We start from the raw sequence: 27649 nt of genomic DNA on the forward strand, positions 1-27649 counted from the left end.
CGTGATGAGGTCCGATGCACATTAGGAGGGGCTCCGTGCGGAAACGTATGGTACAGTCCAATCTATCATTGTTAACACAATTGATGTAGAGGGGTCTGGCGAGACTGGTCACCGGGATGTTGAACCTGTTGACGAGAGAGGCCAAAATAAAATTTCCTGCAGATCCGGAATCCAAGAAGGCCATAGTAGAGAAGGAGAAGGTAGAGGCAGATATCCGCACAGGCACAGTAAGACGTGGAGAAGCCGAGTTGACATCAAGGACTGTCTCACCTTTGTGCGGAGTCAGCGTACGTCTTTTCAGGCGGGGAGGACGGATAGGACAATCCTTCAGGAAGTGTTCGGTACCGGCACAGTACAGGCAGAGATTCTCCATGCGGCGTCGTGTCCTCTCTTGAGGTGTCAGGCGAGACCGGTCGACCTGCATAGCCTCCACGGCGGGAGGCACAGGAACGGATTGCAGGGGACCAGAGGAGAGAGGAGCCGGGGAGAAAAAACGCCTCGTGCGAACAAAGTCCATATCCTGGCGGAGCTCCTGACGCCTTTCGGAAAAACGCATGTCAATGCGAGTGGCTAGATGAATGAGTTCATGTAGGTTAGCAGGGATTTCTCGTGCGGCCAGAACATCTTTAATGTTGCTGGATAGGCCTTTTTTAAAGGTCGCGCAGAGGGCCTCATTATTCCAGGATAGTTCTGAAGCAAGAGTGCGGAATTGTACGGCGTACTCGCCAACGGAAGAATTACCCTGGACCAGGTTCAACAGGGCAGTCTCAGCAGAAGAGGCTCGGGCAGGTTCCTCAAAGACACTTCGAATTTCCGAGAAGAAGGAGTGTACAGAGGCAGTGACGGGGTCATTGCGGTCCCAGAGCGGTGTGGCCCATGACAGAGCTTTTCCAGACAGAAGGCTGACTACGAAAGCCACCTTAGACCTTTCAGTAGGAAACTGGTCCGACATCATCTCCAAGTGCAGGGAACATTGAGAAAGAAAGCCACGGCAAAATTTAGAGTCCCCATCAAATTTATCCGGCAAGGATAGTCGTAGGCCTGAAGCGGCCACTCGCTGCGGAGGAGGTGCAGGAGCTGGCGGAGGAGATGATTGCTGAAGCTGTGGTAGTAGCTGCTGTAGCATCACGGTCAGTTGAGACAGCTGGTGGCCTTGTTGCGCTATCTGTTGTGACTGCTGGGCGACCACCGTGGTGAGGTCGGCGACAACTGGCAGAGGAACTTCAGCGGGATCCATGGCCGGATCTACTGTCACGATGCCGGCTGGCAGGAGGTGGATCCTCTGTGCCAGAGAGGGATTGGCGTGGACCGTGCTAGTGGACCGGTTCTAAGTCACTACTGGTTTTCACCAGAGCCCGCCGCAAAGCGGGATGGTCTTGCTGCGGCGGTAGTGACCAGGTCGTATCCACTAGCAACGGTTCAACCTCTCTGACTGCTGAAGATAGGCGCGGTACAAGGGAGTAGACAGAAGCAAGGTCGGACGTAGCAGAAGGTCGGGGCAGGCAGCAAGGATCGTAGTCAGGGGCAACGGCAGGAGGTCTGGAACACAGGCTAGGAACGCACAAGGAAACGCTTTCACTGGCACAATGGCAACAAGATCCGGCGAGGGAGTGCAGGGGAAGTGAGGTATAAATAGGGAGTGCACAGGTGAACACACTAATTAGAACCACTGCGCCAATCAGCGGCGCAGTGGCCCTTTAAATCGCAGAGACCCGGCGCGCGCGCGCCGGGACAGGACCGACGGAGAGCGAGTCAGGTACGGGAGCCGGGGTGCGCATCGCGAGCGGGCGCCACCCGCATCGCGAATCGCATCCCGGCTGGAGGCGGTATCGCAGTGCACCGGGTCAGTGGATCTGACCGGAGCGCTGCAGTAGCGAGAGTGTAGCGAGCGCTCCGGGGAGGAGCGGGGACCCGGAGCGCTCGGCGTAACAACTTGGTAACTAACATGCCGTCTGTGCCAAAAGGGTGCCGAAGCTGTATGTGCAGCATGTGTAAGAAATCAATGTGAACTCCATACTTACTGTCCCATCCCTCCCATAGCCCCTACCTTACTTAGTGAAGTGGTGGAGATGCAGTGCCGCCGGATCTAGGGCCGCGAGAAGGGACATGTTGCTCATCAGTGCTGTGTGCAGCCAGGGGCGCGCTGTGAGCCTGTGAACGAGCATGCTTCTGGTGTTAGTGGGAAGCGAGGAATCAGCTGTGCGCCGGCACTGCAGGACCTGGAGACCATGAACCTGGAGGCCACGATGTGTGCAGCAGAGCTGCACGCCGCCAGGTGAGTACTGACCGAACGTCCCGCAACCAGAAATAACAAAGGACGTCAGTGGTAAGCGTGAGCCTGACGTATTTATGTGGGGAAGGTGTCCCTCCCACAAATTTGGCTAATTAGCCTAACAATATATATAAAAAAACAAAATGGTGCAGCACTCCAAAAAAGTGATATTTTAATTTCTCATGTCAAAAAAGCACAGCAACGTTTCTGCTCCTATGGAGCCATTTTCAAGCCTAGTGACACGCATTTTAAGGGGTTTTTATACCCAGTCAAGTGTTATTAACAATCAAAAGTAATTACAATCCAATTAAACACATTTCATACAATAATTCATAAAAAACTTGTAAAAAAGTATATATAAAAGATATTACTGTGGTACATAATACATTGTGCCCAGTCAAAGTGCTTATAAAAGTACAATCAGTGCAATAATATAATAAAAACATGCCCTCCATAATTAATTATAATATAGGTGCATTAAAGGGGTTATCCACCATAAGGTGATCTTAGTGCTTACCTGGCAGGCAGTAATGGACATGCTTAGGAAGGATCTGCACTTGTCTTGGGGCTAAATGGCTATGTCATGAGATTACCATAACACTGTGGCTAGCTTTTTGTGAACTTGTATTTCCTGTTTGACTTTTCTTTTTTTTACTACAAATACCACAATTCCATTTTCCTCCCTCCCACACATCAGCCACCCGACCCATTGAAACAAAAGACCTGTGGTTTTCAATCAGGGTGCCTACAGCTGTGGCATTAGTTGCAGTTGCTCTCTCTCCCACCAAACGATCGCTCCACCCATTGAAGCAGACAGGCTCCCTGTCATCAGCTGACTAGTGAGTCAGGTCTCGAACGCATTGCAAGCTGGAAAAAATCTGAGACAACAGTCATTTTGTATGCTGTAAAAAATAAATAGTGGGGTGAAAATCACAGAAGAATTGTGAGAAAACCATCACACACAGGTACAGACACTATGAACTACACTAACTTTACAGCCCCTATAGCATAGTCAAATAAAAAAAAATTCCTGGAATAACCCTTTAACCCCTTAGGGACCTATTTTCACCTTAAGGACTCAGCGTTTTTCTGTTTTTGCATTTTAATTTTTTCCTCATCACCTAAAAATCCTAACGCTTTCAATTTTGCACATAAAATTCCATATGATGGCTTATTTTTTGCGCCACCAATTCTACTTTGCAGTGACATTAGTCATTTTACCCAAAAATTCACGGCGAAATGGAAAAAAAATTCATTGTGCGACAAAATTGAAGAAAAAATGTAATTTTGTAATTTTGGGGTCTTCCGTTTCTACGCAGTGCATTTTTCAGTAAAAATGACACCTTATCTTTATTCTGTAAGTCCATATGGTTAAAATGATACCCTACTTATATAGGTTGGATATTGTCGTACTTCGAAAAAATCATAACTACATGCAGGAAAATTTCTATGTATGTTAAAAATTTTCAGATTCTAACCCCTATAACTTTTTTATTTTTCTGCATACGGGCCGGTATGAGAGCTCATTTTATGCGCCGTGTTCTGAAGTTTTTATCGGTACCATTATTGTATTGATCGGACTTTTTGATAGCTTTTTATTCATTTTTTCATTATATAAAGTGACCAAAAATACGCTATTTTGGACTTTGGAATTTTTTTGCGCGTACGCCATTGACCTTGCAATTTAATTAACGATATATTTTAATAGTTCGGACATTTCCGCACGCGGCGATACCACATATGTTTATTTTTATTTACACTGTTTTTTTTTTATTGGAAAAGGGGGGTGATTCAAACTTTTATTAGGGAAGGGGTTAAATGACCTTTGTTAACTTTTTTTTTTCACTTTTTTTTTGCAGTGCTATAGCTCCCATAGGGACCTATAACACTGCACACACTGATCTCTTATGCTGTTCCCTGCAAAGCCATAGCTTTGCACGGATCAGTGAGTGATTTTATCGCGATGTCCTGATAAGCTCGACTGAGCTGCCGGGACTTTGACTGCCGCGTCTGAAGGGTTAATAGCGCGCGGCACAACGATCGGTGCCGCACACTGTTAGCCCAGGGTCCCGGCTATGAATAGCTGCCGGTACCGACCCGGTGTGATGCAGGGTCACGGCGTGACCCCGTTTTAAACACCGGGCTCAGGGCGTATGCATACGCCCTGCATCCCCAAGAGGTTAACTACATGATTACAATATATTTCACATGATTCATATATACAGGAAAAACACGCTCACCCGGCCTTTGTAATCCAGCATGGCGCCGTCGGTGTGGGGTGAAAGCTAACTGCGTCTGCACAAACAGAAACTACAGTTTTTCGGGCATGTGATCCTGGTCATGTGATCCAATCCATCATGCGGGCCTCGACACGCCCACACGCCGCATTATGTTGGCTATGTGCTTGCGGTTCAGACCCACACTCGGGGGATCACATGATCCTACTATGGTCACATGATCGGAGAGAAGATCACATAATAGATCTCCATAGCTACTGCCGATGCTGACTAACTGTCAGAGCCGGCTGAAGCATTAGTAGCAGAAGACTAACAGTAGGCTGGGGAGAGGCATAGGAGCACCCTAGTAATTCAAACCAAATAAAAAAAATTGATACAAAATCTAAATGCATAGAGGGTCCATCACATTGTACCAAACAGTTATGCATGAGTCTTATCTCCCCTTTTATCTGTGGGACTCAGGACCCTCCACATCCACAAGATAATTCAAGAGACCATCGTCATTGGGGGACTGTGATACTTGGGGCCGTTAAGCCCCTCCATACCACAGTCAACCCCCTCACAGGAATCAGGAGTGCGCCTGCTTTTCTGGGTTTACCAACCAAATTATATATATATATATATATATATATATATATATATATATATATATATATATATATACACATATATATACCTGGACCATGTTACCAACAAAACAAAATTTTGTTTTTTTATAAAAATAAAGAAAATCTCAAAAAATATAAATAAACATAATAATCAATAAATAAAAGTGAAAAATATTTTTTTTTAACCTCCTGAGCGGTATTCCCGAGCGTGACTCGGGGTTAATTTTCCCTGCCAGGATCGGTAACCCCGAGTCACGCTCGGGGTAGAATTGCAGAGTTCCCGGCCGGGCTGCACGATATATCGCAAAAGCAATGCGATATAGCGATACGGCCCCCGGGAAAACATGCCATTATCTGCTCTGGTTGGCTCCCGTTGCGGGGGCCGGCCAGAGCAGGTAAAGAAAAATACTAAAAGTCAGTGTTTCCCTACCAGGGGGCCTCCAGCTGTTGCAAAACTACAACTCTCAGCATGCCCGAACAGCCAAAGGCTGTCCGGGCATGCTGGGAGTAGTAGTTTCACAACAGCTGGAGGCCCCCTGGTAGAAAAACACTGAGATAAGTGTAAAAGGAAGAAGTAGTAAAATAAAAAAACCTTTTGCTCACCTAGTCCCGATCCCTGCAGATGCCGTTCCCCTCCGTGCGGTCCGGGGTGTCCTCTCTTCACTATTCATCTTCTTGGACCTTTCACTTTTTAGCCAATCACAGGCCGCAGTGGTGTAAAGCCTGTGATTGGCTGAAGGGGAAAGGGCTTGTTCTGCAGCAAATACACTAGGTTTGAAATCTGCCGGCAAACCTAGTGTATTTGCTGCAGGAAAAGAGGGGGAAAGGGGGGAATGTGACAGGGGGGGTATGTGACAGAGGGGGGAATGTGACAAGGGGGGAATGTGACTGGGGGGGGAATGTGACATGAAGGGGGGATGTGACAAGGGGGGATGTGACAAGGGGGAGAATGTGACAAGGAGGGGGGAGAATGTCACAAGGAGGGGGGAGCATGTGACGGGGGATGTGACAAGGGAGAGGGGAATGTGACGGGGGAAATTGTACCGCTTTTGGTACACATTTCCAGACAGAATCATACCGCCAGGGAGGTTAAACAATATTTTATTAAATCAAACATTGCACTAAATTTAAAAAAATGTGCAAAAAAGATCCCCGACGACATGATGAATGTTAACAGAGCGGGCGGCGAGTCCTCCTCCTCATTCCTTCTTTTATATAGAACCTGTAACAAGACCAAAAACAAAAATTAATCCTAATAACCTATATTCAAAGAAATCTATTACGCTAATAAGGATTAGTGCAGAGTTCACTGTGGTCATGACATCAGAGAAATCTAAACAGTTAAGCATTTCCTCTGTAGTATATAGTCCCTAAAAAGTACTGGAAGGATTAAGATTTTTTAATAGAAGTAATTTACAAATCTGTTTAACTTTCTGGCACCAGTTTATTTAAAAAAAAAAAGTTTTCCATGGGAGTACCCCTTTAACATGTAAACCCTAGGAACCCTCAAACAATTTACTTACAACCGAGGTTAAACTAACAGGTCTATAATTCCCGGGGTCACCTTTTGACCCCTTTTTAAATATTGGCAACACATTTGCCATGCGCCAGTCCTGGGGAACAGTCCCTGTCACTATAAAGTCCCTGAATATTGAAAATAGGGGTCTGTCTATAACATTACTTAATTCCTTTAGGACAGTCTTTCTGGAGAGTCTTTCTGTCTCTATTTTTGCTGCTTTTATCTGTTTTTTACATATTTTACATTTTTCTCTATAGCTTTTTAATGCTTCTTCACTGCCATCCTGTTTTAGTAGTTTAAATGCTTTATTTTTGTCATTTATTGCCCCCTTAACATTTTTATTCATCCATATTGGTTTTCTTTTATTCCTGATCCTTTTATTCCCATAAGCTATATACATCTTTTAGTGAGAATTTAAGATATTTTTAAAAGTCTCCCATTTAATGTCAGTATTCTTGTTTTTGAGGACATTATTCCATTTTATATTGTTAAGGGCTTCTCAGAGTTGGTCAAACTTTGCTTCGTTCATTGTTTTTGTGGCCCCTCAAGAGATTCCCTTATTGAAGAACAAGTTATAATGTATTATATTATGATCACTATTTCCTAGGTGTCCTTTTACCTGCACATTAGTTACTCTGTCCGGTCTATTGGTTAATATTAAGTCTAGCATGGCACCCCCTCTGGTCGGGCCCTGCACCATTTGGGACAGATAATTGTCTTTAGCTATAGTCAGAAACCTGTTTCCTTTTATGACATTCACAGGACTCAGTCTCCCAGTTTATATCAGGATAGTTAAAGTCCCCTGTTATTATAACATCATTCTGATTTGCTGCCTTGTTTATTTGCCTCAGTAATTGATCTTCTGCCTCTTCCATTATGTTTGGTGGCTTATAGAAAACCCCTATCAGAATTTTTTTATTTTTATCGCTTCCCTCCCGTATATCCTCCCGCAATGCATCCTTCATACTGGATTTTACATAAAGACAAACTCCTCCCCCTTTCCATTTTGCCCAATCCTTCCTAAATAGACTATAACCCTGTATGTTGACCGCCTAGTAATAGCTATCGTCCAACCAAGTCTCTGTTATATTCACTATGTCATAATTCTCCTCAGACATCAACCACTCCCGTTCGTCAGTTTTATTGGACAGACTTTTGGCATTAACATGCAATTCAATGGTGTATGTTTTTTTTTCCTATGAAGCTTATCCCTATTAACTATTCTAACCCCTCCCTCCGCTCCACCCCCAGGTAAATTAATAAGTCCCCACTCCACTCTGTATCTACACTATCTTCCCCCTCTATGTTGTAGGTACCCTCCCCCCCCCCCCCCCAGTCCCTAGTTTAAACACTCCTCCACCCTTCTAACCATCTGCTCCCCAAGCACAGCTGCACACTCCCCATTGAGGTGCAGCCCGTACCTACGGTAGAGCCGGTATCCAACAGCGAAGTCGGCCTAGTTCTCCATGAACCCAAACCCTTCCTTCCTACACCAGCTTCTGAGCCACTTGTTTACCTCCCTAATCTCCCGCTGCCTCTCTAGTGTGGCTCCTGGTACAGGTAATATTTCAGAAAATATTATCTTGGAGGTCCTTGCCTTAAGCTTGCGGCCTAAGTCCCTGAAATAATTTTTAAGGACACTCCACCTACCTCTTACTGTGTCATTGGTGCCAATATGTACCATGACTACTGGGTCCTCTACAGCCCGAGCCAGCAACCTATTGACCCGATCCTCGATGTGCCGAACTCGAGCGCCAGGAAGACAACACACTGTTCGGCGATCCCAGTCTTTGTGACAGATCGCCCTGTCTGTCCCCCTAATAATTGAATCTACCAGTACCTGTCTGGCCTGCCCTGCACTCTTCCTTCCCTCCTTTTTGGAGCAGACACCCCCCCCCCCCCCGGCGGTCAGAGGCAGAGTCCTGCTGCAGTACTGCTAGCTCTGAAATGGCTTTCCCCTCATCTGCCAACCGGGCAAACTTGTTGGGGTGTGTCAGTTCAGGACTATCCTCCCTGATATTTTCCCTCTACCCCGTTTTCTGACTGTAACCCAGCTAACTGCCTGATTGTCCTGCACCTCCGTCCCACTATCCTCCCCCACCTCTACTACAGAGAGAGTACTTGCTCAGTGAGCAGGAGACTCTTCTCCAAGTTGTCAATGCTTCTCATTGTTGCCAGTTGCTCCAGGATCTGGGCTTCCAAATGAACAACTCGCACACATCTCACACAACAATATGCACCCTCAAACTGCTGTTCAAGGATTCCATACATTGCGCAAAATGTGCACTGGTCTGTGTTTTGCAACATGGAAGCCATCTAATTATGGGAATTTCACAGATTAACAGCCAAAAACAGACAGTAAATATTAGAATTAAATTCTAAGTAGATCTTTTGAGTTAAAGTCTCTACAGTGTAAGGAAAGTAACACTCACAGCGATTTCAAACTCCTGCTTTCAAATTCTCTGTTTTATAGCTCTCTTTCAAGTGCCTCTCTTCCAAAGAACTAATCATACGATTAGTTAATTCATTCAGATCTAGGATGTGTTATCTTAGTGTTCCCTTTATATTTTTGAGCAGTATATATCACATAAGCGCATATACTCCTCACATTTTTTTCAATATTTTATTATATCCTTTCATGTGCCAACACTGAAGAAATTACACTCTGCTACAATGTAAAGTAGTGAGTGCACAGCCTGTACAACAGAGTTTAATGTTGTTTCCCCTCAAAAAAACTCAACACACAGCCATTAATGTCTAAGGCTTGGCAACAAAAATGAGACCTGTTTCGTTTTCCTGAAGTTCCCCACTGGAAGTTTGTATATAGATATATAACATTAAAATACAATATAACAACAAATATGTATGCATAAGATATGAACATTGTGTATATACAGTACTGTAACTACACCTATAAATAGAGTGTTAAAGCTCTATTTTTACTTTTACACACCTCCCCCTAATGAAGACTCACCACTCATTGTAAAATGCAGGCACGCTCTAATAAACCTCCTCTCTGTAACATGTGCATCATGAAAACAGAGATGAGGGGGTTACAGAGAAGCCTGCAGTGGTTGCATGAAGAAACCCAGCACATCACAGCAGACATCACAACAGGAAAGAAGTGAATGCATGGTGCCCCTTCCTGAGCAGTGGATGTCAAAATAAGTGGGCAGCAGAACAGAAGGATTTGTGAGCCAATACAGAAGCTTAAAACATAAAAAAAAGACACAAAAAAACCTGTATAGCATTCATCACATGCATCGATCAAAAATATATGTCATAAACCGATGTAATTACAGTGCGTGAGTGACTGATTTAGTACAATGGCATCCTCTTGTCACATGAAAAGCTATTAAAAAGCATAAGATGTAAATGTTAAATATGCCACTCCACAGAAGAAAAACAGAAAAAAATCTGCCACTGTTATAATTCCTTCCATAAATATGTAATATTAACCCAATGTGTGCTGTTAGCTGAACCCTGAAAGTCCATAGATCAATACGGGTGGTGCTTCACGCTGAGAAAAGACAGGTAAATATCTACACACATAAGAAAAAGAAATTGCGGAGCAGATCACCAGTTCCAAGGGATCAGGTCTGTGACATCGCACCCTTTGGTGCTTCGTCAGGCCCCTGTGACTATCACAGGGGCCTGACGAAGCACCAAAGGGTGCGATATGGCTGTGGCCCTCACGTCTGATTCCCCCCGTTACATCTCAGCCTCCCCGTCCTTCTGTCGCCTGACCGTGATGTCACAGACCTGATCCCTTGGAACTGGTGAGCTGCTCCGCAATTTCTTTTTCTTATGTGTGTAGGTAAATGTTAAATAGTTTATTGGTGACGCATGTCTCTGTTAGGCACCCATCACAGCCTCTGTTTAACATATACGTCAGGAGCTTTTCCCAGCATACATAGTAAACATAAAATTATGTTAACAGCCCAAAATTCTGGAGATTTAGCTCAGCTGAAACCTGTGCAGCTATGCCAACATGGCATCCAAGCATTGCTTCTAAACGTCACTAGGGAGTTATATTTTGTGAAATAAGATGCATTATACCAGTTATCTGACATGCAAGGCAAACAGGGACCTCCTTTATCAAGTCAAATGTTAATGTCCATTCAGTATACACTTACATTCTCTATGCCTTATGTAGTGTTTGTGCATTGTGTACTCTGTCAGGCTGCAGTTTATTATTGGCTTTATATGATTTGTGTTTTTTCTCAAGGCTATGTTCACAGTGCATTTTTTCGCATTTTTACCATGATTTTAAATCGAAGCAATAATGGCACAATTTTACGGTGACTTGCACAATTGCGATAATATATTGCCATTTTTCACAGTTTCGCCAAAATCCCAGCCATACGAAAAGCACGTCAACACAACATCAACATCCATCAGTTGTAATTGCTCGTTTGTTGTTTATTTAAATGAATGAACAGAAGTTATTAATATGTAAATGTTTGATTCCAGGTTTAATTATCCACGAAGGAGCAGCTGTTTATAAGGTCTTCAGGAGATGGAGAGCTGTCAACTTGCATTGGGATGTGTTAAATTACGACAAAGCAACAGACATAGAAGAAAGCAGCCGTGCAGTGCCTTCAACCAGCAGGACATTGTGGCTACCATTAACTGCATTCCGACCTAGGACCTTGGTTCATTCTACACGATTAAGCTCTCCCAGATTGCAGTGTGGATATGTATTACTACATTTGTTTAACAGAATGAGAACTCCTCCAGAAGACTCCATAGAGGACAGTACGTCTGGTGAGGTTGTAATGAGAGTGACCTCTGTATAAGGAGTTGGGATGACCACAAACATTCCTTAGCTGTGGACAGTGTTTTTGAATGTTAGTGCAATGAACCCAAAGCACTTTTAAAGTATTCAAAAATATAAAAATATATATTAAACATTTTCTAACTTATTTCTTTTTTTATAGAAGCTGTTATATTAAAAATACAGTTTTCCGAAACAACATATTTTTGCATTATTTGGCTATTTGTAATGTTTTGTTTTTTTTTATAAATGAGATTGAAGTATGATTCATCAATTATAGTATTTTTGTTACAATTAAATATTTGCTACTTTCCTCTTGACATTACCCAGGGATCCTAGGAAATATGGAAAAGTCACTTATAAGCCTTTCTGTTGTGATAACCTCACAGAATGTATTCATGTAGGGATTAAGAGAGAGGAACAGCTGGAATGGACATTACAGTGTAATGACATTATTAGGAGCACAATAACTTGGACCTTTCAAGAGAAACTACAGTATTGGCCTTTAGACCAAATATATTCTGTTACAGAAGTTGTCAAACCAACCTGATTTGTATTTATGAAGAGGTGAGTAAAAGCCTGGATAGAGGGGCAGCTGTAGAGCATTTGGGACTTTGCAAATACATTTGACGTTGTACTATATAGACTTCTTGTAGGTAAAATGTAATGTAAGGTCTAATGGTAAAGGTCTAAAAGTTGCGGCCATCACTTCTTACGTAGGATGGTCCCTGGGTATGAGTGGTATACCCCAAGGATCAGTGCTAAGTCTGCTATTATTGTCATTATTTATATATGATAATAATAGCTTTGTTAATTTTTTTGGCAGATGACACTTGTAGCTTTATAGTATAATATAATACTTTATAGCATAATACAGTCTATGGAAGATGTTCATAAATTACATGTCAGCTTGAATTCAGTAAATTGAGTGTTTGGGGGGCATCTACTTGTCAAATTATATTCAATGTGGAAACATATAAAGTTATGCATCTGGACACTAAAAATCTGCATGTTTGTGGGGAGTAAAATGTAGGTAGACTACAGAATAGCATGCATTGTTAATAAGATGCTTCTTAGGCCAGCATGATATTGTGGTGTGTTACAAGGAGCATGGATACTTGGGACAGAGACATAATAGTACAACAACACATTGGTGCAGCCTCGTCTAGAATTTAGCTGTTTAGTTCTGGGCACCGGTTTAGAGAAAGGATGCCCTGAAAAAAAGTTTAAAAGGTATAAAGTATATTAATGGCAAAAAAATATGCTGAAAAACCTGCTTCGTGTAAAATTCCCTCAACACACCAGGTGGCACTGCCTTCATCTGGTGAAAAAAATGGTTTAACCTTTGAATGTGTAGTAAATAGATGAAATAGTTGAGGGCTTTAAAAAAGACACATAATTGCTTAAGTAAACATGGAATCCTTGTGAGAATGTCGATCCAGTCTGGTTGTCACTTGGGATCCAGAATAATTGTTTTCCCTTTTAAGGGGATTTTGGCTACTGCTTTATGTTTTTTGATGTTTCTTTATCTTCCTCTGTATCATTAGGGTAAAAAATTCTAAAATGTACCAATGGTCCTTCTCTTTATCCACTTCTCTCATCCCCTGGTTGAATGCAATAGCTATGCTGTTTTTTAAAGATATAACTATGTATCTTTGATTTATTAATACTCTCACATTAAATTTTTTTTTGTGTTTTATTAAGAAGTTTAATAGTACATGGGGTTCGAATCACCCCATTCAGTATGTCCTGTTATGTAAGTTAGTAAGGTAAAAAGGGCCAGGGTATATATATGCCACAGATACAGAAAAATTTGAAAGTTATAGGTGCCAGAATAGGGTCATTTTAACCTTACAAATTTTCTTACAAAAAGTTTTCAATAAAAATAATACAGAAAAAGACAAACATGTAAAGATGGCTATAGTTTCAATTGTAATGACCCACAGAATGAAGAAAACATGTCAGTTTTACTGTAAAGTTTACTGCGTAAAAACAAAACCCACCAAATTTAGCAAAATTGCCTTTTTTCATCATCCCCCCCCCCCACACACACACATTATATTTTATACTTTTTTTTAAATACATTTTATACTTTGTAAGTGTGAAAATAAAAAAATTATATTTCTTTAAAGGCGAAGAAAAATGTAAACACATAAATTAAACTTGGCTGTGTTCTCAAGGTTTAAATGGACTGTGTCCTTTAACCACTTAAGGACCTAGGGCGTATGGATACGCCTTGACGTCCTGGTACTTAAGGACCCAGGGCGTATCCATACGCCCGTGGGAATTTCGGTCCCCGCCGCGCGCCGGGCGGGGACCGGGCCGGGGTGACTGCTGATATCAATCAGCAGGCACCCCGTGCAAATGCCCAGGGGGGTCATCAGACCCCCCCCGTCGGCGATCGGCGCAAATCGCAAGTGAATTCACACTTGCGATTTGCGCCGATTCCGGGTCATACGGGTCTATTGTGACCCGGTGACCCGGAATAGAAGGGGGATCGCGGTTGTCTAAGACACCCACGATCCCCCTGTAGGCATAGGAGTGAGGTGGCAGGGTTGCCACCCCTCCTATCCCTGCTATTGGTCTGCTATTGATCGTCAGAGGCGATGACCAATGGCAGACCGGGGGCGGGGGGGTTAACTTTCGTTTTCCCCGTCCTGCCCTCCCAATAGGCGGGGCAGAACGGGGAACCAAAGGGGACCGGGCGCCGACGTCCACTTACCCGTCCGGAGGCTGCGGCGACGTTGATCGGCGGGCGGCATCACGTGCGTCTGAAGAGGACGGCTGCTGGGATCCTACGGAAGCCGGTAAGTAGATCTGGAGGGCTACAGTCTGAGACCGTGGTCTCTAACTGTAGCCCTCCAGATGTTGCAAAACTACAACTCCCAGCATGCCCAGACAGCTGTTTGGGCATGCTGGAATATGTAGTTTTGCAACAGCTGGAGGGCTGCAGTTTGAGACCACTATACAGTGGTCTCTAAACTATATCCCTCCAGATGTTGCAAAACTACAACTCCTAGCATGCCCACATAGCTGTTTGTTGTCTGGACATGCTGGGAGTTGTAGTTTTGCAACATCTGGAGGTCCACAGTTTGGAGATCACTGTGCAGTGGTCTAAAAACTGTAGCTCTCCAGATGTTGCAAAACTGCAATTCCCAGCATGCCCAGAAAGCAAACAGCTGTCTCGGCATGCTGGGAGTTGTAGTTGGGTACCTCCAGCTATTGCATAACTACATCTCCCAGCATGCCCTTCTGTGATTAGTACATGCTGGGTGTTGTAGTTTTGTAACAGCTGGAGGCACACTTGTTGGAAAATATTGAGTTAGGTAACAGAACCTAACTGAAGGTTTTCCAACCAGTGTGCTTCCAGCTGTTGCAAAACTACAACTCCCAGCATGCACGGTCTGTCAGTACATGCTGGGAGTTGTAGTTTTGAAACAGCTGGAGGTTTGCCCCCCCATGTGAACGTACAGGGTACATTCACATAGGCGGGTTTACAGTAAATTTCCTGCTTCAAGTTTGGGCTGCGGCAAATTTTTTGCCGCAGTGCAAACTCCTAGCGGGAAATTCACCGTAACCCGCCAGTGTGAACATACCCTAAAAACACTACACTACACTAACACCTAATAAAGGGTAAAACACTACATATACACCCCTTACACTGTCCCCCCCCCCCCCCCAATAAACAATTTAAAACGTCTTGTACGGCAGGGTTTCCAAAACGGAGCCTCCAGCTGTTGCAAAACAACAACTTCCAGCATTTCTGGACAGCCACTGACTGTCCAGGCATGCTGGGAGTTTAGCAACAGCTGGAAGCACCCTGTTTGGGAATCACTGGCGTAGAATACCCCTATGTCCACCCCTGTGCAATCCCTAATTTAGTCCTCAAATGTGCATGGTGCTCTCTTACTTCGGAGCCCTGTCGTATTTCAAGGAAACAGTTTAGGGCCACATATGGGGTATCTCCGTACTCGGGAGAAATTACACTACAAATTTTGGGGGGCTTTTTTTCCTTTTACCGCTTGTGAAAAGGAAAAGTTGGGGGCTACACTAGCCTGTTAGTGTAATTTTTTTTTTATTTTTTACACTAACATGCTGGTGTTGCCCCATACTTTTTATTTCCACAAGCGGTAAAAGGAAAAAAAGACCCCCAAAATTTGTAACGCAATTTCTCCTGAGTACAGAAATACCCCAGATGTGGGCGTAAAATGCTCTGCGGGCGCACAACAAGGCTCAGGAGTGAGAGTGCACCATGTACATTTGAGGCCTAAATTGGTGATTTGCACAGGGGTGGCTGATTTTACAGCGGTTCTGACAAACGCAAAAAAAAAAATAAATACCCACATGTGACCCCATTTTGGAAACTACACCCCTCACCGAACGTGACAAGGGGTATAGTGAGCCTGAACACCCCACAGGTGTTTGACGAATTTTCATTAAAGTTGGATGGGAAAATGAAAAAAATTATATTTTTTCACTAAAATGCTGGTGTTACCCTAAATTTTTCATTTTCACATCGGGAAATAGGAAAAAAGCCCCCCCAAATTTGTAAACCCATCTCTTCTGAGTAAGAACATACCCCATATGTGAATTTAAAGTGCTCTGCGGGCGAACTACAATGCTCAGAAGAGAAGGAGCGCCATTGGGATTTTGTAGAGAAAATTTGTCCGGAATTGAAGGCCACATGTGTTTACAAAGCCCTCATAGTGCCAGAACAATTGACCCCCGACACATGTGACCCCATTTTGGAAACTACAACCCTCACGTAATGTAATAAGGAGTACATTGAGAATTTACGCCCCACAGATGTCTGACAGATTTTTGGAACAGTGGTCCGTAAAAATGAAAAATAAACTTTTTCATTTGCACAGCCCACTGTTCCAAAGTTCTGTGGGGTGTAAATACTCACTGCACCCCTTATTAAATTCTGTGAGGGGTGTAGTTTCCAAAATGGGGTCACATGTGGGGGGTTCCACTGTTCTGGCACCACGGGGGGCTTTGTAAACGCACATGGCCCCTGACTACCATTCCAAACTAATTCTCTTTCCAAAAGCTCAATGGCGCTCCTCCTCTTCTGAGCATTGTAGTTCGCCAGCAGAGCATTTTACGTCCTAACATGGGGTATTTCCATGCTCAGAAGAAATGGGGTTACACATTTTGGGGGTCATTTTCTCCTATTACCCCTTGTAAAAATGTAAAATTTTGGGGAAAAACTGCATTTTAGTAAAAAAAAAAAAAAATTTCATTTACACATCCAACTTTAACGAAAAGTCGTCAAACACCTGTGGGGTGTTAAGGCTCAGCGGACCCCTTGTTACGTTCCTTGAGGGGTGTAGTTTCCAAAATAGTATGCCATGTGGGTATTTTTTGCTGTTCTGGCACCACAGGGGCTTCCTAAATGCGACATGCCCCCAAAAAACCATTTCAGCAAAAGTTGCTTTCAAAAAGCCAAATGTGACTCCTTCTCTTCTGAGCATTGTAGTTTGCCCGCAAAGCATTTTACATCCTAACATGGGTTATTTCCATACTCAGAAGAGATGGGGTTACACATTTGGGGGGGCATTTTCTCCCATTACCCTTTGTAAAAATGGTAAATTTTGGGGAAAAACTGCACTTTAGTGAAAAATTTTTTTTTTTCATTTACACATCCGACTTTAACGAAAAGTCGTCAAACACCTGTGGGGTGTTAAGGCTCACTGGACCCCTTGTTACGTGCCTTGAGGGGTCTAGTTTCCAAAATGGTATGCCATGTTGGGGTTTTCTGCTGTTCTGGCACCATAGGGGCTTCCTAAATGTGACATGCCCCCCAAAAACCATTTCAGCAAAATTTCCTCTCCAAAATCCTATTGTCGCTCCTTCCCTTCTGAGCCCTCTAGTGCACCCGCCGAACACTTGACATACACATATGAGGTATTTCCTTACTCGAGCGAAATTGGGTTACAAATTTTGGGGCAATTTTTCATCTATTACCCCTTGTAAAAATTCAAAAACTGGGTCTACAAGAACATGCGAGTGTAAAAAATGAAGATTTTGAATTTTCTCCTTCACTTTGCTGCTATTCCTGTGAAACACCTAAAGGGTTAACACACTTACTGAATGTCATTTTGAATACTTTGAGGGGTGCAGTTTTTATAATGGGGTCATTTGTGGGGTATTTCTAATATGAAGGCCCTTCAAATCCACTTCAAAACTGAACTGGTCCCTGAAAAATTCCGATTTTGAAAATTTTGTGAAAAATTGGAAAATTGCTGCTGAACTTTGAAGCCCTCTGGTGTCTTCCAAAAGTAAAAACACGTCAATTTTATGATGCAAACATAAAGTAGACATATTGCATATGTGAATCAATGTATAATTTATTTGGAATATCCATTTTCCTTACAAGCAGTGAGCTTCAAAGTTTTTACCACTAACATAAAGTAGAATATGTCACGAAAAAACAATCTCGGAATCAGAATGAAAGGTGAAAGCATCCCAGAGTTATTAATGCTTAAAGTGACAGTGGTCAGATGTTCAAAAAATGGCCGGGTCCTTAAGGTATATTTGGGCTGGGTCCTTAAGGGGTTAAGGGTTAAATACGCCATGTTCAAATGTCCTATAATCAAATTCTAGAGCATATTAATGCTAAAAATGCTGACACATTTTTTACAATGAAATATGGCGGAGAATACACTACTGTGTGAACCTAGTCTCTGTGCAAATTTAGTAAATTGAACATCCAATTGTACACTAACTACTTTATACATGTATAATAAAGTATGGTGAAATGGTAACATCAGCCTTTTCATCTCCTATAAAAGTAAATATTCAGCAAGCTATGAATTTAATTTATAAATTATACAACAATAATAATATAGTATACACAAGAAAAAACTGAGTTTAAGCAACACTGCTTATATAAGATATATGTAAAAGATGTACTTTATTGAAAAAATATAATAAAAACAGCTCTCAAAATCTGGACCAGTATAAACTTCAGATGAAGTCCGAGCAATGTCGGAGTAGTGATTACAATCTTAATAATTATATGCTGGGAGCACTTTTATCTGTATCAAGCACTATATGGCTTGGCTACCTTTTAGCCTTCCCTGTAACTGATGTTTAGAAATATTAACCCCTTAAGGACGCAGGACGTAAATGTGCGTCCTGGTGCGGTGGTACTTAACGCACCAGGACGTACATTTACGTCCTGTGCATAACCGCGGGTATCGGAGCGATGCCTGTGTCATGCGCGGCTGATCCCGGCTGCTGATCGCAGCCAGGGACCCGCCGGCAATGGCCGACGCCCGCGATCTCGCGGGCGTCTGCCATTAACCCCTCAGGTGCCGGGATCAATACAGATCCCGGCATTTGCGGCAGTACGCGATTTCAATGAATGATCGGCTCGCCCGCAGCGCTGCTGCGGGGATCCGATCATTCAGAACGCCGCACGGAGGTCCCCTCACCTGCCTCCTTCCGGCTCCCGGCATCTTCTGCTCTGGTCTGAGATCGAGCAGACCAGAGCAGAAGATGACCGATAACACTGATCTGTTCTATGTCCTATACATAGAACAGATCAGTATTAGCAATCATGGTATTGCTATGAATAGTCCCCTATGGGGACTATTCAAGTGTAAAAAAAAATTTAAAAAAATGTAAAAGTAAAAGTAAAAAAAAAGTGAAAAGTCCCCTCCCCCAATAAAAAAGTTAAATGTCAGTTTTTTTCCTATTTTACCCCCAAATAGCGTAAAAAATACATTTAATAGACATATTTGGTATCGCCGCGTGCGTAAATGTCCGAACTATTAAAATAAAATGTTAATGATCCCGTACGGTGAACGTCGTGAACGTAAAAAAAAAGTCCAAAATTGCTACTTTTTTAATACATTTTATAAAAAAAAAAAGTTATAAAAAATGTATTAAAAGTTTTTTATATGCAAATGTAGTATCAAAAAAAAGTACAGATCATGGCGCAAAAAATGAGCCCTCATACGACCGCTTATACGGAAAAATAAAAAAGTTAGAGGTCATCAAAATAAAGGGATTATAAACGTACTAATTTGGTTTAAAAGTTTGTGTTTTTTTTTAAGCACAACAATAATATAAAAGTATGTAATAATGGGTATCATTTTAGTCGTATTGACCCTCAGAATAAAGAACACACGTCATTTTTACCATAAATTGTACGGCGTGAAAACGAAACCTTCCAAAATTAGCAAAATTGCGTTTTTCTTTTTAATTTCCCCACAAAAATAGTGTTTTTTGGTTGCGCCATACATTTTATGATATATTGAGTTATGTCATTGCAAAGGACAACTGGTCGCGCAAAAAACAAGCCCTCATACTAGTTTGGCGATGAAAATATAAAAGAGTTATGATTTTTGAGTCCTTAAGGCCAAAATGGGTTGCGTCCTTAAGGGGTTAAAGGGGTACTCCGGTGGAAAACTTTTTTTTTATTTATTTAAATAAACTGGTGCCAGAAAGTTAAACAGATTTGTAATTTACTTCTATTAAAAAATCTTAATCCTTCCAGTACTTATTAGCTGCTGAATACTACAGAGGAAATTCTTTTATTTTTGGAACAGATTTATAAATTACTATTTTCTTTTTGGAGCACAGAGCTCTCTGCTGACATCACTAGCACAGTGCTCTCTGCTGACATCTCTATCCATTTTAAGAACTGTCCAGAGTAGGAGAAAATCCCCATAGCAGACATATGCTGCTTTGGACAATTCCTAAAATGGACAGAGATGTCAGCACAGAGAACTGTGCTCGTGATGTCAGCAGAGAGCACTGTGCTCCAAAAAGAAAATAGTAATTTATAAATCTGTTTAACTTTCTGGCACCAGTTGATTTAAAAAAAAAAAAAAGTTTTCCACCAGAGTACCCCTTTAAGTCTCTTGAACAATAAATATATTAAAGACGGCAGAATAATACAATATCTTTGGTGTGCCTATCCAAAGGAAAATGTATCTCTTTAAATGGGTACTCCATGCCTAAATATCTTATCCCCTATCTAAAGGATAAGGGATAAGATGTCTGATCAAGGGAGTCAAGCCGCTGTTGACCCTGGCATTTATGCTGCACCTGGCATTCATTTAGAGCGTCAGGTGCAGCACAGGAGGCTCATGGTATCATGGCCACGCCCCACTCATGAAGTCACGGTCACATCCCCTCAATGCAAGTCTATAGACTATTGAGGCGACGAGGCCATGACGTCACGAGAGGGCGTGACCGCAACATCACGAGCCTCCGCCCCGCATCGCCAGTCATCCGGCACGGAGCGAAGTTCACTCTGTGCACCGGATGCCTGGGGTGCTGCAGCCGAGATCTCGGGGGGACCTCCGGGATAAGATGTCTAGGGGCGGAGTACCCCTTTATGTGCCAATGCTGCTACATAATAGAAAGTGCATGTAAGTTGACTGTGTGATTACCCATCTAGATATTTCTCTGTACCCCTACGCCGTTTCGTTATCACTTTCTCAAGGGTCTGCTGCTGCAGTAGACCCTTGAGAAGGTGGTAATGAATAGTGTATATTATTAGTAGTGGAGTTCTTGCTTTAAGGTATAGGATCGGTTCAGACACTATGGAGTCATGAAGGCAGTATATAGTAAAAGGTGTCATTTTGGATTCTATTTTTTTCCTTTGTTGTTAACAAAAATAATATATTTTATGTTTTTATTTTGAAATCTGTACATTTGTAGCTGCAAAAATATGCAAGATAGCTCACCACCCTTGTGAACACGGTCCAATATAGAGAGTGCAGTCTTAGAATGGAGCATGGAGAAGCAGCAAGTCAGATCCCGTATATCATAGGAAGAAATAAAAAGGTATAATATCCAGCTCCAAAAGGAAAAATAGTTAAAAAGTGAAACTTTAATTATATCATATTAAAGGCATAAAAGAAACCCCCTTTGACATGTCAAAGGGGTTTCTTTTTTGCTTTTAACGTGATATAATTAAAGCCTCGCTTTTTAACTATTTTTCCTTTTGGAGCTGGATATTATACCTTTTTATTTCTTCAAATTTCTAGCCACACAGGCTTCAACTCCACAGGCCTGTATTAGGGATCGACCGATATCGTTTTTTTAGGGCCGATACCGATAATCGGTGCAGGTTAGGGCCGATAGCCGATAACTTATACCGATATTCCGGTATAAGTTATCGCCTATTTAACCCCCTGCGACACCGCTGCAGATCATTGATTTAAAGCGGGCGCTTTAAATCAATGATCTGCAGTGGCTTTTTCGGGGCCATAGGCCGCCGCCGCCACCACCCGCTTCTCTCCCCTACCTGTCAGGGTGGTCCGGGCCATCCATCCATCGTTCATGTAGTGTCCGGGGGCGTTCCGGGTGGAGGGTGGTCCGGTCCGGGCTGTCTTTCTTCTCCGGCGGTCATCTTCTCCACTCCGGGCAGGCTCCGGCCTAGTACGCTGCATAGACGCCGCTGCGCAGTGACGCCCGTGCGCAGCGACGCACCTGACGTCACTGCGTAGCAGCGTCTATGCAGTGTACTAGGCCGGAGCCTGCCCGGAGTGGAGAAGATGACCGCCGGAGAAGAAGGACAGCCCGGACCGGTTCACTCTTCACCCGGAACGCCCCCGGACACTACAGGAAGGAAGGATGGATGTCCCGGACCACCCCCATTACGGGTAAGTTTAATTTTTTTATTGACTCGGAGGGTGGGGGAGGGGCCCGACCGGTATAGCGGTATGGGCAAAAATCCATCACATATCTCTGGATATTCTATTTAATGTGTGAGTCAGGGACGTGCACACATAGGAGTGAAAGGGGGCTGGAGCCCCTGCCCTTTTCCTCACCTGCCCCTCTAGTGCCCTCACAAAAGGAGCTGCAGACTCAGGGTGACAGGTTCAGTAAAAAGGATCCATTGCTGGGGACATTTGTATGTGGTTTAATGGAGGGTGCTGTGCCCTCCCTGCAGCAAGGGGGCGCCACTTAACCCTGTCATCATCTGCCATTTCTCTGCTTTTCTCCACACGGAGGAGACAGGAGCAGAGGAGGCAGAGAGAAGCCCCGCCCACAGCATGTCCCGGCCAGAAACTTCAGTCTATGCAGCCCTTACTGTAAGTAACTGTAAATATATGTGAGTGATTGTATGTCAGTGTGTGTGTATGTATATATGTGAGTGTGTATCTCTATGTATGTGACTGTGCAGAGAGGGATGGCTGGGGCCTTAGTGTAAGTGACTGTGTATATATTGAGTGACTGTATGTCAGTGTGAGGTGTATATATGTGTGTTTGTGTGTGTGTCTATCTCTATGTATGTGCCTATATATGTGAGCAAGTGAAACTATGTATGTATGTGTGTGTGTATGTATGTATGTGTGTAAATATATATGAGCAAGTGAATCTATATATGTGTGTATGTATGTATGTATGCATGTGTGTGTGTGTGTATATATATGAGCAAGTGAATCTATGTATATGTGTGTGTGTATATATATATATATATATATATATATATATGAGCAAGTGAATCTGTATGTGTATATATATATATATATATATTTATATGAGCAAGTGAATCTATGTATATGTTTATATATATATAAATATTATATATGAGCAAGTGAATCTATGTATGTGTGTATGTATGTGTGTGTGTGTGTGTGTGTGTGTGTGTGTGTGTATATATATATATATATATATATATATATGAGCAAGTGAATCTATGTATATGTGTATATATATATATATATATATATGAGCAAGTGCATCTATGTATGTATGTATGTGTGTGTGTATATATATATATATGAGCAAGTGAATCTATGTATGTGTGTGTATATATCTGTGAGTGATTGTATGTGTGTACCTGTATGTATGATGTGCTTATTGGCTATATCTTTAAGTATATATTCCATGTTAGATGTGTGTCTGTGTATTTATGTTTCTTAATGTATATTTGTACCTGTATGTATGTGTCAAAGTGTCTCTTTGTATGTGTGTATATTACCTATGTACTGTATGTGCCTTTATGTTATGTGCTTGCATTTATTGTATGAAGCACATTATTAGGGAATTATTGGAGGAATGTAAGCACAGTATATAGAGAATTTATGGAAGCACAGTATATATTTCATTATGTTGGAACATTATATTTTTTATGTATGCTGGCACTGTGTATAGATCCTTAGGGTGCGTTCACATGTGCCTATTTTTGCTACAGATCTGCTGCAGATTTTGCTTCCCATTGACAATGGGAAGAGAAATCTGCTAAAGCAAATCTGCAGCAGATCTGCAGCAGAAAATACGCACGTGTGAACGCACCCTTAGTGGTTGCACAGTATAGTTAAATAATAGTGGCACAGTATATAGTTCATTAATGGTGGCACAGTATATAGGGAATTAATAGATGAATGGTGGCACAGTATATAGTTCATTAAGGGGGGTAAGGTATATAATTAAAGGGAAACTGAACGGCTGTTTACTCGCACTAAACCCAATACACTAGGTTACAGTGCGTGTAAACAAAAATTGGTCTTTCCATTTTCTAGGTATTGCCCCACATTGCTAGTATGCGAAGTCAGTCTTGTGCGCAATGGATAAAACAGATAAAATAGGGTACAGCGCTCCATGGTACATTAAAAGATAAACCTGTGAGGCGTATAAGATATAAATTGAATGCTCACCTATAGAGGTTGTGTTTCCACATACACAACAATGGTGAGCACATGTAGTGGTATTGTCCGCAGCCGGCCGGTCAGGTATAGCGATCAAATAGGTAGCTTCAAAGAGGAACACCGGTCTTGATATGGCGCTGGACACAAATGATGCCCACGAATGGATAAAAGCAGATAGTTTATTCTCTCATCATGCATCGCGTTTCACTGCAATAGCGGCTTCATCAGGCATAGTTAGAGACACATGAACCATGAATTTATATGGGAATTTGGAATGGTGTGTCAGGGGGCTGGTCCCCGGCAAACCAATCCAAGACAACAAGAGAGTTACACTTCACAGGTGAATCAATTAAAAATGACTTTCTGTAATAATAAAAATTGCAATCTATATATATGCAACATGATACAAATAAAATGCTGCTAGGAAGATAAAAATAATTATTTCTCATTTACCCTTCTTCGTATTGTGTATCAGGCAGTAAATATATTAAAATATCATTATATGTATATTGTGTCTGAACAGAGACATTTCTGAAAAAGAAAGAGAGATCCAAAAAATAAAAAAATAAAGAATAAAGGCACAGAGTAGGCAGGAATAAACAATAATAAAAAATACAAACGAGCATAGAAATAGAAATAGAATAAAAAAAATGTTATATATGTGTAATAACATGGTCTGAACGAGACCAGAGCGAACCCAGCATATTAGCGTTCGTTCTCTATGGTCTCATTCAGACCATGCGGCATTAGCGTGGACAAGGTGAAAATCCAAAAGGACTCACGATTGATCAGATGTTGGAACTGGTTTGGTCTGTCTGGGGGGACAGACTCTAAAATAACTAGATGTAGAGAGGATACATCACTATTATGCACAGAAGTAAAGTGGCGTGAAACGCTATGTAGTGTGAACTTATTCTTGATGTTCGAACGGTGTTTAGACATGCGACAGCGAACTGTCTAAATTGTGCGACCTACATATTGTAGGTCGCAACTACAAGATAATAAAAGAAATTGCATATTGAGAATTGCAACTTAAATTCTGATTAATATTAAATATTTTTTAGTATGAAAAGACGTGAAATTATTGCTAAATGAATCCATCATATTACAACATAAGCAGCGAACCTTGTTGCAAGGCGATCAACCTATAGTTAACCCATTGTTGGGTGTATTGGTGAATACTGTGTCATTTTTGAATCTATTGTGGGCTAGCAAATTTTGCAAATTTTTGGATCTTCTGTATGTGATCCCTGGTTTGGTGGGGACTATGTCCTTGAGTTTTGGGTCGTTACGGATAATGTGCCAATTTTGTTTAAAAATATTATGTATGAGCGAAGCAGCTCTATTGTAATTTGTAACAAAATTAAATTTAAATGGATTTTTATCCCTTTTCTGTGAAGCATTTTGTTGTGGATTGAAAGAAATGAGGTCAGTTTGTTTTTTATTTTTCACTTTGTGGTAAGCTTGTGTAAGTAAAGATGCAGGATAACCTTTGGAAAGAAAACGATTTTTTTAAATTTGAGATTGTATGGAAAAATCTTTATCATTGGTACAGTTTTTGCAGATTCTGAGGTATTGTCTATATGGGACTCCGCGGAGCCAGCTAGGGTAATGAGCACTAGTATATTCAAGAAAACTATTTACGTCCACAGATTTGAAATGTGTTTTTGTGTGAATATAACCCGTATTATTAACAATTTCTAAGTCTAAAAAAATGAATAATGGAGGGGGAAAAATTAAGGGTGAACTCTAACCCCCAAGTGTTTTGATTGAGGGATCGAACCAAAACCTCTGCTTGATGTTCTGTACCTGTTCTGTGCGCAATGGAGGCGGAGCTTCCCTGCCTCCATCCTGTATGCTGTGCTATGCCCGGCCGTCTTTGTATATTTATAATTCTTTTTTTTTGCCAGCTCTAGTATATTGTAGAATGTAAGCATATATTTGTGTGGTGCCCATTTCTTCAGTGTAAGAACCAGGGCTGTGTGGAGATTCCTGCATAAGGTGGGTGATGGGTGCTGGGTGATTGGGGATGGGTGATTGGTGTTGGGTGATTGGTGTTGGGTGATTGGGGATGGGTGATGGGTGATTGGTGATGGGTGCTGGGTGATTGGTGATGGGTTCCGTCATATAGCGCTCAGGGGGGGGCATATAGGGGGAGATTTATTAAAACCTTTGCAGAGGAAAAGCCTTCTGCAAAACGATCTGATTGGTTGCTATGGGCAACTGCACCGCTCTTTCTCTGCACAGGCTTTGTATAAATCTCCTCTATAATACAGTATATTATAGTGCAGCTGTCACATGTTTTCTGTAAATAAGACTGACAGCACAGACAAAGTGTATATACACATGGCGGACCTCGGAGAAACTGTTCTTGACTCGATTTTACAAAAACACCAACTGGCGGGAGTCCACTGTGTCCCTGGGCCGCAGCGCATCTGCCCATTAAGTCTGGCAGACGTTTTTTAAATTATGAAAAGTGCCCTCTTTTTTTACTTGAGCCCCTGCCCTTCAAAATGTCTGTGCACGTTCCTGGTGTGAGTCCTTAAGTTACCACAAATAATAGGTGAAGAACATGGTATTCTTATAGAATACAAATTATGTGTAACCCTCTATAGAGCGGCAATAAGTGAGTATTTTACAGAAATTATTAAGTGAATATTCTCCAAATAGACCAAGGAAGCCAGAGAACAATCCATAGGCTTCGTTCCATTAGGCTTCGTTCCATTAGCAAATTATAGAGTGATCTTTAGGTTGCTGAAAGGCATTTACTCTCCTACACTTCTCTGTTTCATTTTTTCTTATTTTGGGCCATAATTAGTAATTAACTGTGAAAGAACTGAATCTGTATAATCTGGAAGAAAGAAGAGGGGGCATGATCAGAACATTTAAAGTGTAAGTCCACTTGTATATGATGAATGACTGCTGAACCCTAAATCATTCTAAATTATCTTTGTTTTCAAAAAAGGGATTATTCAGTCCTCAGAACACCACCTATTGCAAAATAGCTGTATGTTGGATGTTTGGTCTTTCTAGAAAAAATGATTCACACACAAATATCATAAAACTAACCAATTTAATCTAAAATATATAGTGTAAAAACAAATGTGTGTACACAAACCGCAGGGCCCTACGGTTGTGTCTGTATAAAACAGCTCAATTATTCCTAAATATCTATATAATTATATCAGCGCTTCCAGTAGGATCTAAATATTAAGCTGTCGGATATTTTTTTATGGATCCCTGAAGAGGAAGTATAAAACTAAAAAATGAAATAATTAAATACCAGCGCTATGGGGATAGTACTTTTGTCTTTATTGAGAGTTAGATAAAAAGGTATAAAATGAGATTTGTCTCAATGACGAAGGAAACAGTGGGTTTTTGAAACTCGTCAGAGCTTTTTTGGTCCTAACTCGCATCCATAGTGACGTCACTAGTAACGCGAATCTCGGATTACCAACTTGCATTGTGCAGCAGCAACGGGTCTAGGTAGAGACGGCACCTGCCGGGGCTTTCTCCCAGACCTCGGATCGGAACACCGCAGAGGACCTAGGAGGACCCGTGATTCAGGATAAGGTACCCCATATCTATATGCACAAATGTCCCCAGGACTCTCGCT

The 27649-nt window shown here is 42.0% G+C and overlaps 2 protein-coding genes across 7 annotated transcripts in view; one reads left to right on the forward strand and one right to left on the reverse strand.

Moving 5' to 3' along the window:
* The window catches only part of MARCHF11 (membrane associated ring-CH-type finger 11), a 123028-nt gene extending 111568 nt beyond the window's left edge, over window positions 1-11460 (forward strand). For all 4 annotated transcript variants that reach the window (XM_056520945.1, XM_056520946.1, XM_056520944.1 and 1 more), the window contains one exon: window positions 11110-11460. In XM_056520945.1, coding sequence (XP_056376920.1) covers window positions 11110-11435 — 326 coding nt within the window. In that variant the 3' untranslated portion in view covers window positions 11436-11460. The remainder of the gene's footprint in view (window positions 1-11109) is intronic.
* Window positions 6206-27649, reverse strand: part of FBXL7 (F-box and leucine rich repeat protein 7) — a 399261-nt gene continuing 377817 nt past the window's right edge. The window contains exons 6-7 of one of the 3 annotated variants that reach the window (XR_008844092.1): window positions 24043-24170; window positions 6206-6339 (exon numbers count right to left, since the gene is read on the reverse strand). The gene's annotated coding sequence lies outside the window, so the exon portion shown is untranslated. Of the gene's footprint in view, window positions 6340-23749; window positions 24171-27649 lie in introns of those variants that run through there. The other 2 variants (XR_008844093.1, XR_008844091.1) reach the window with 2 other exon arrangements.

Source organism: Hyla sarda, chromosome 5 (assembly GCF_029499605.1).
Source record: "Hyla sarda isolate aHylSar1 chromosome 5, aHylSar1.hap1, whole genome shotgun sequence".
Lineage (NCBI taxonomy): Eukaryota > Metazoa > Chordata > Amphibia > Anura > Hylidae > Hyla > Hyla sarda.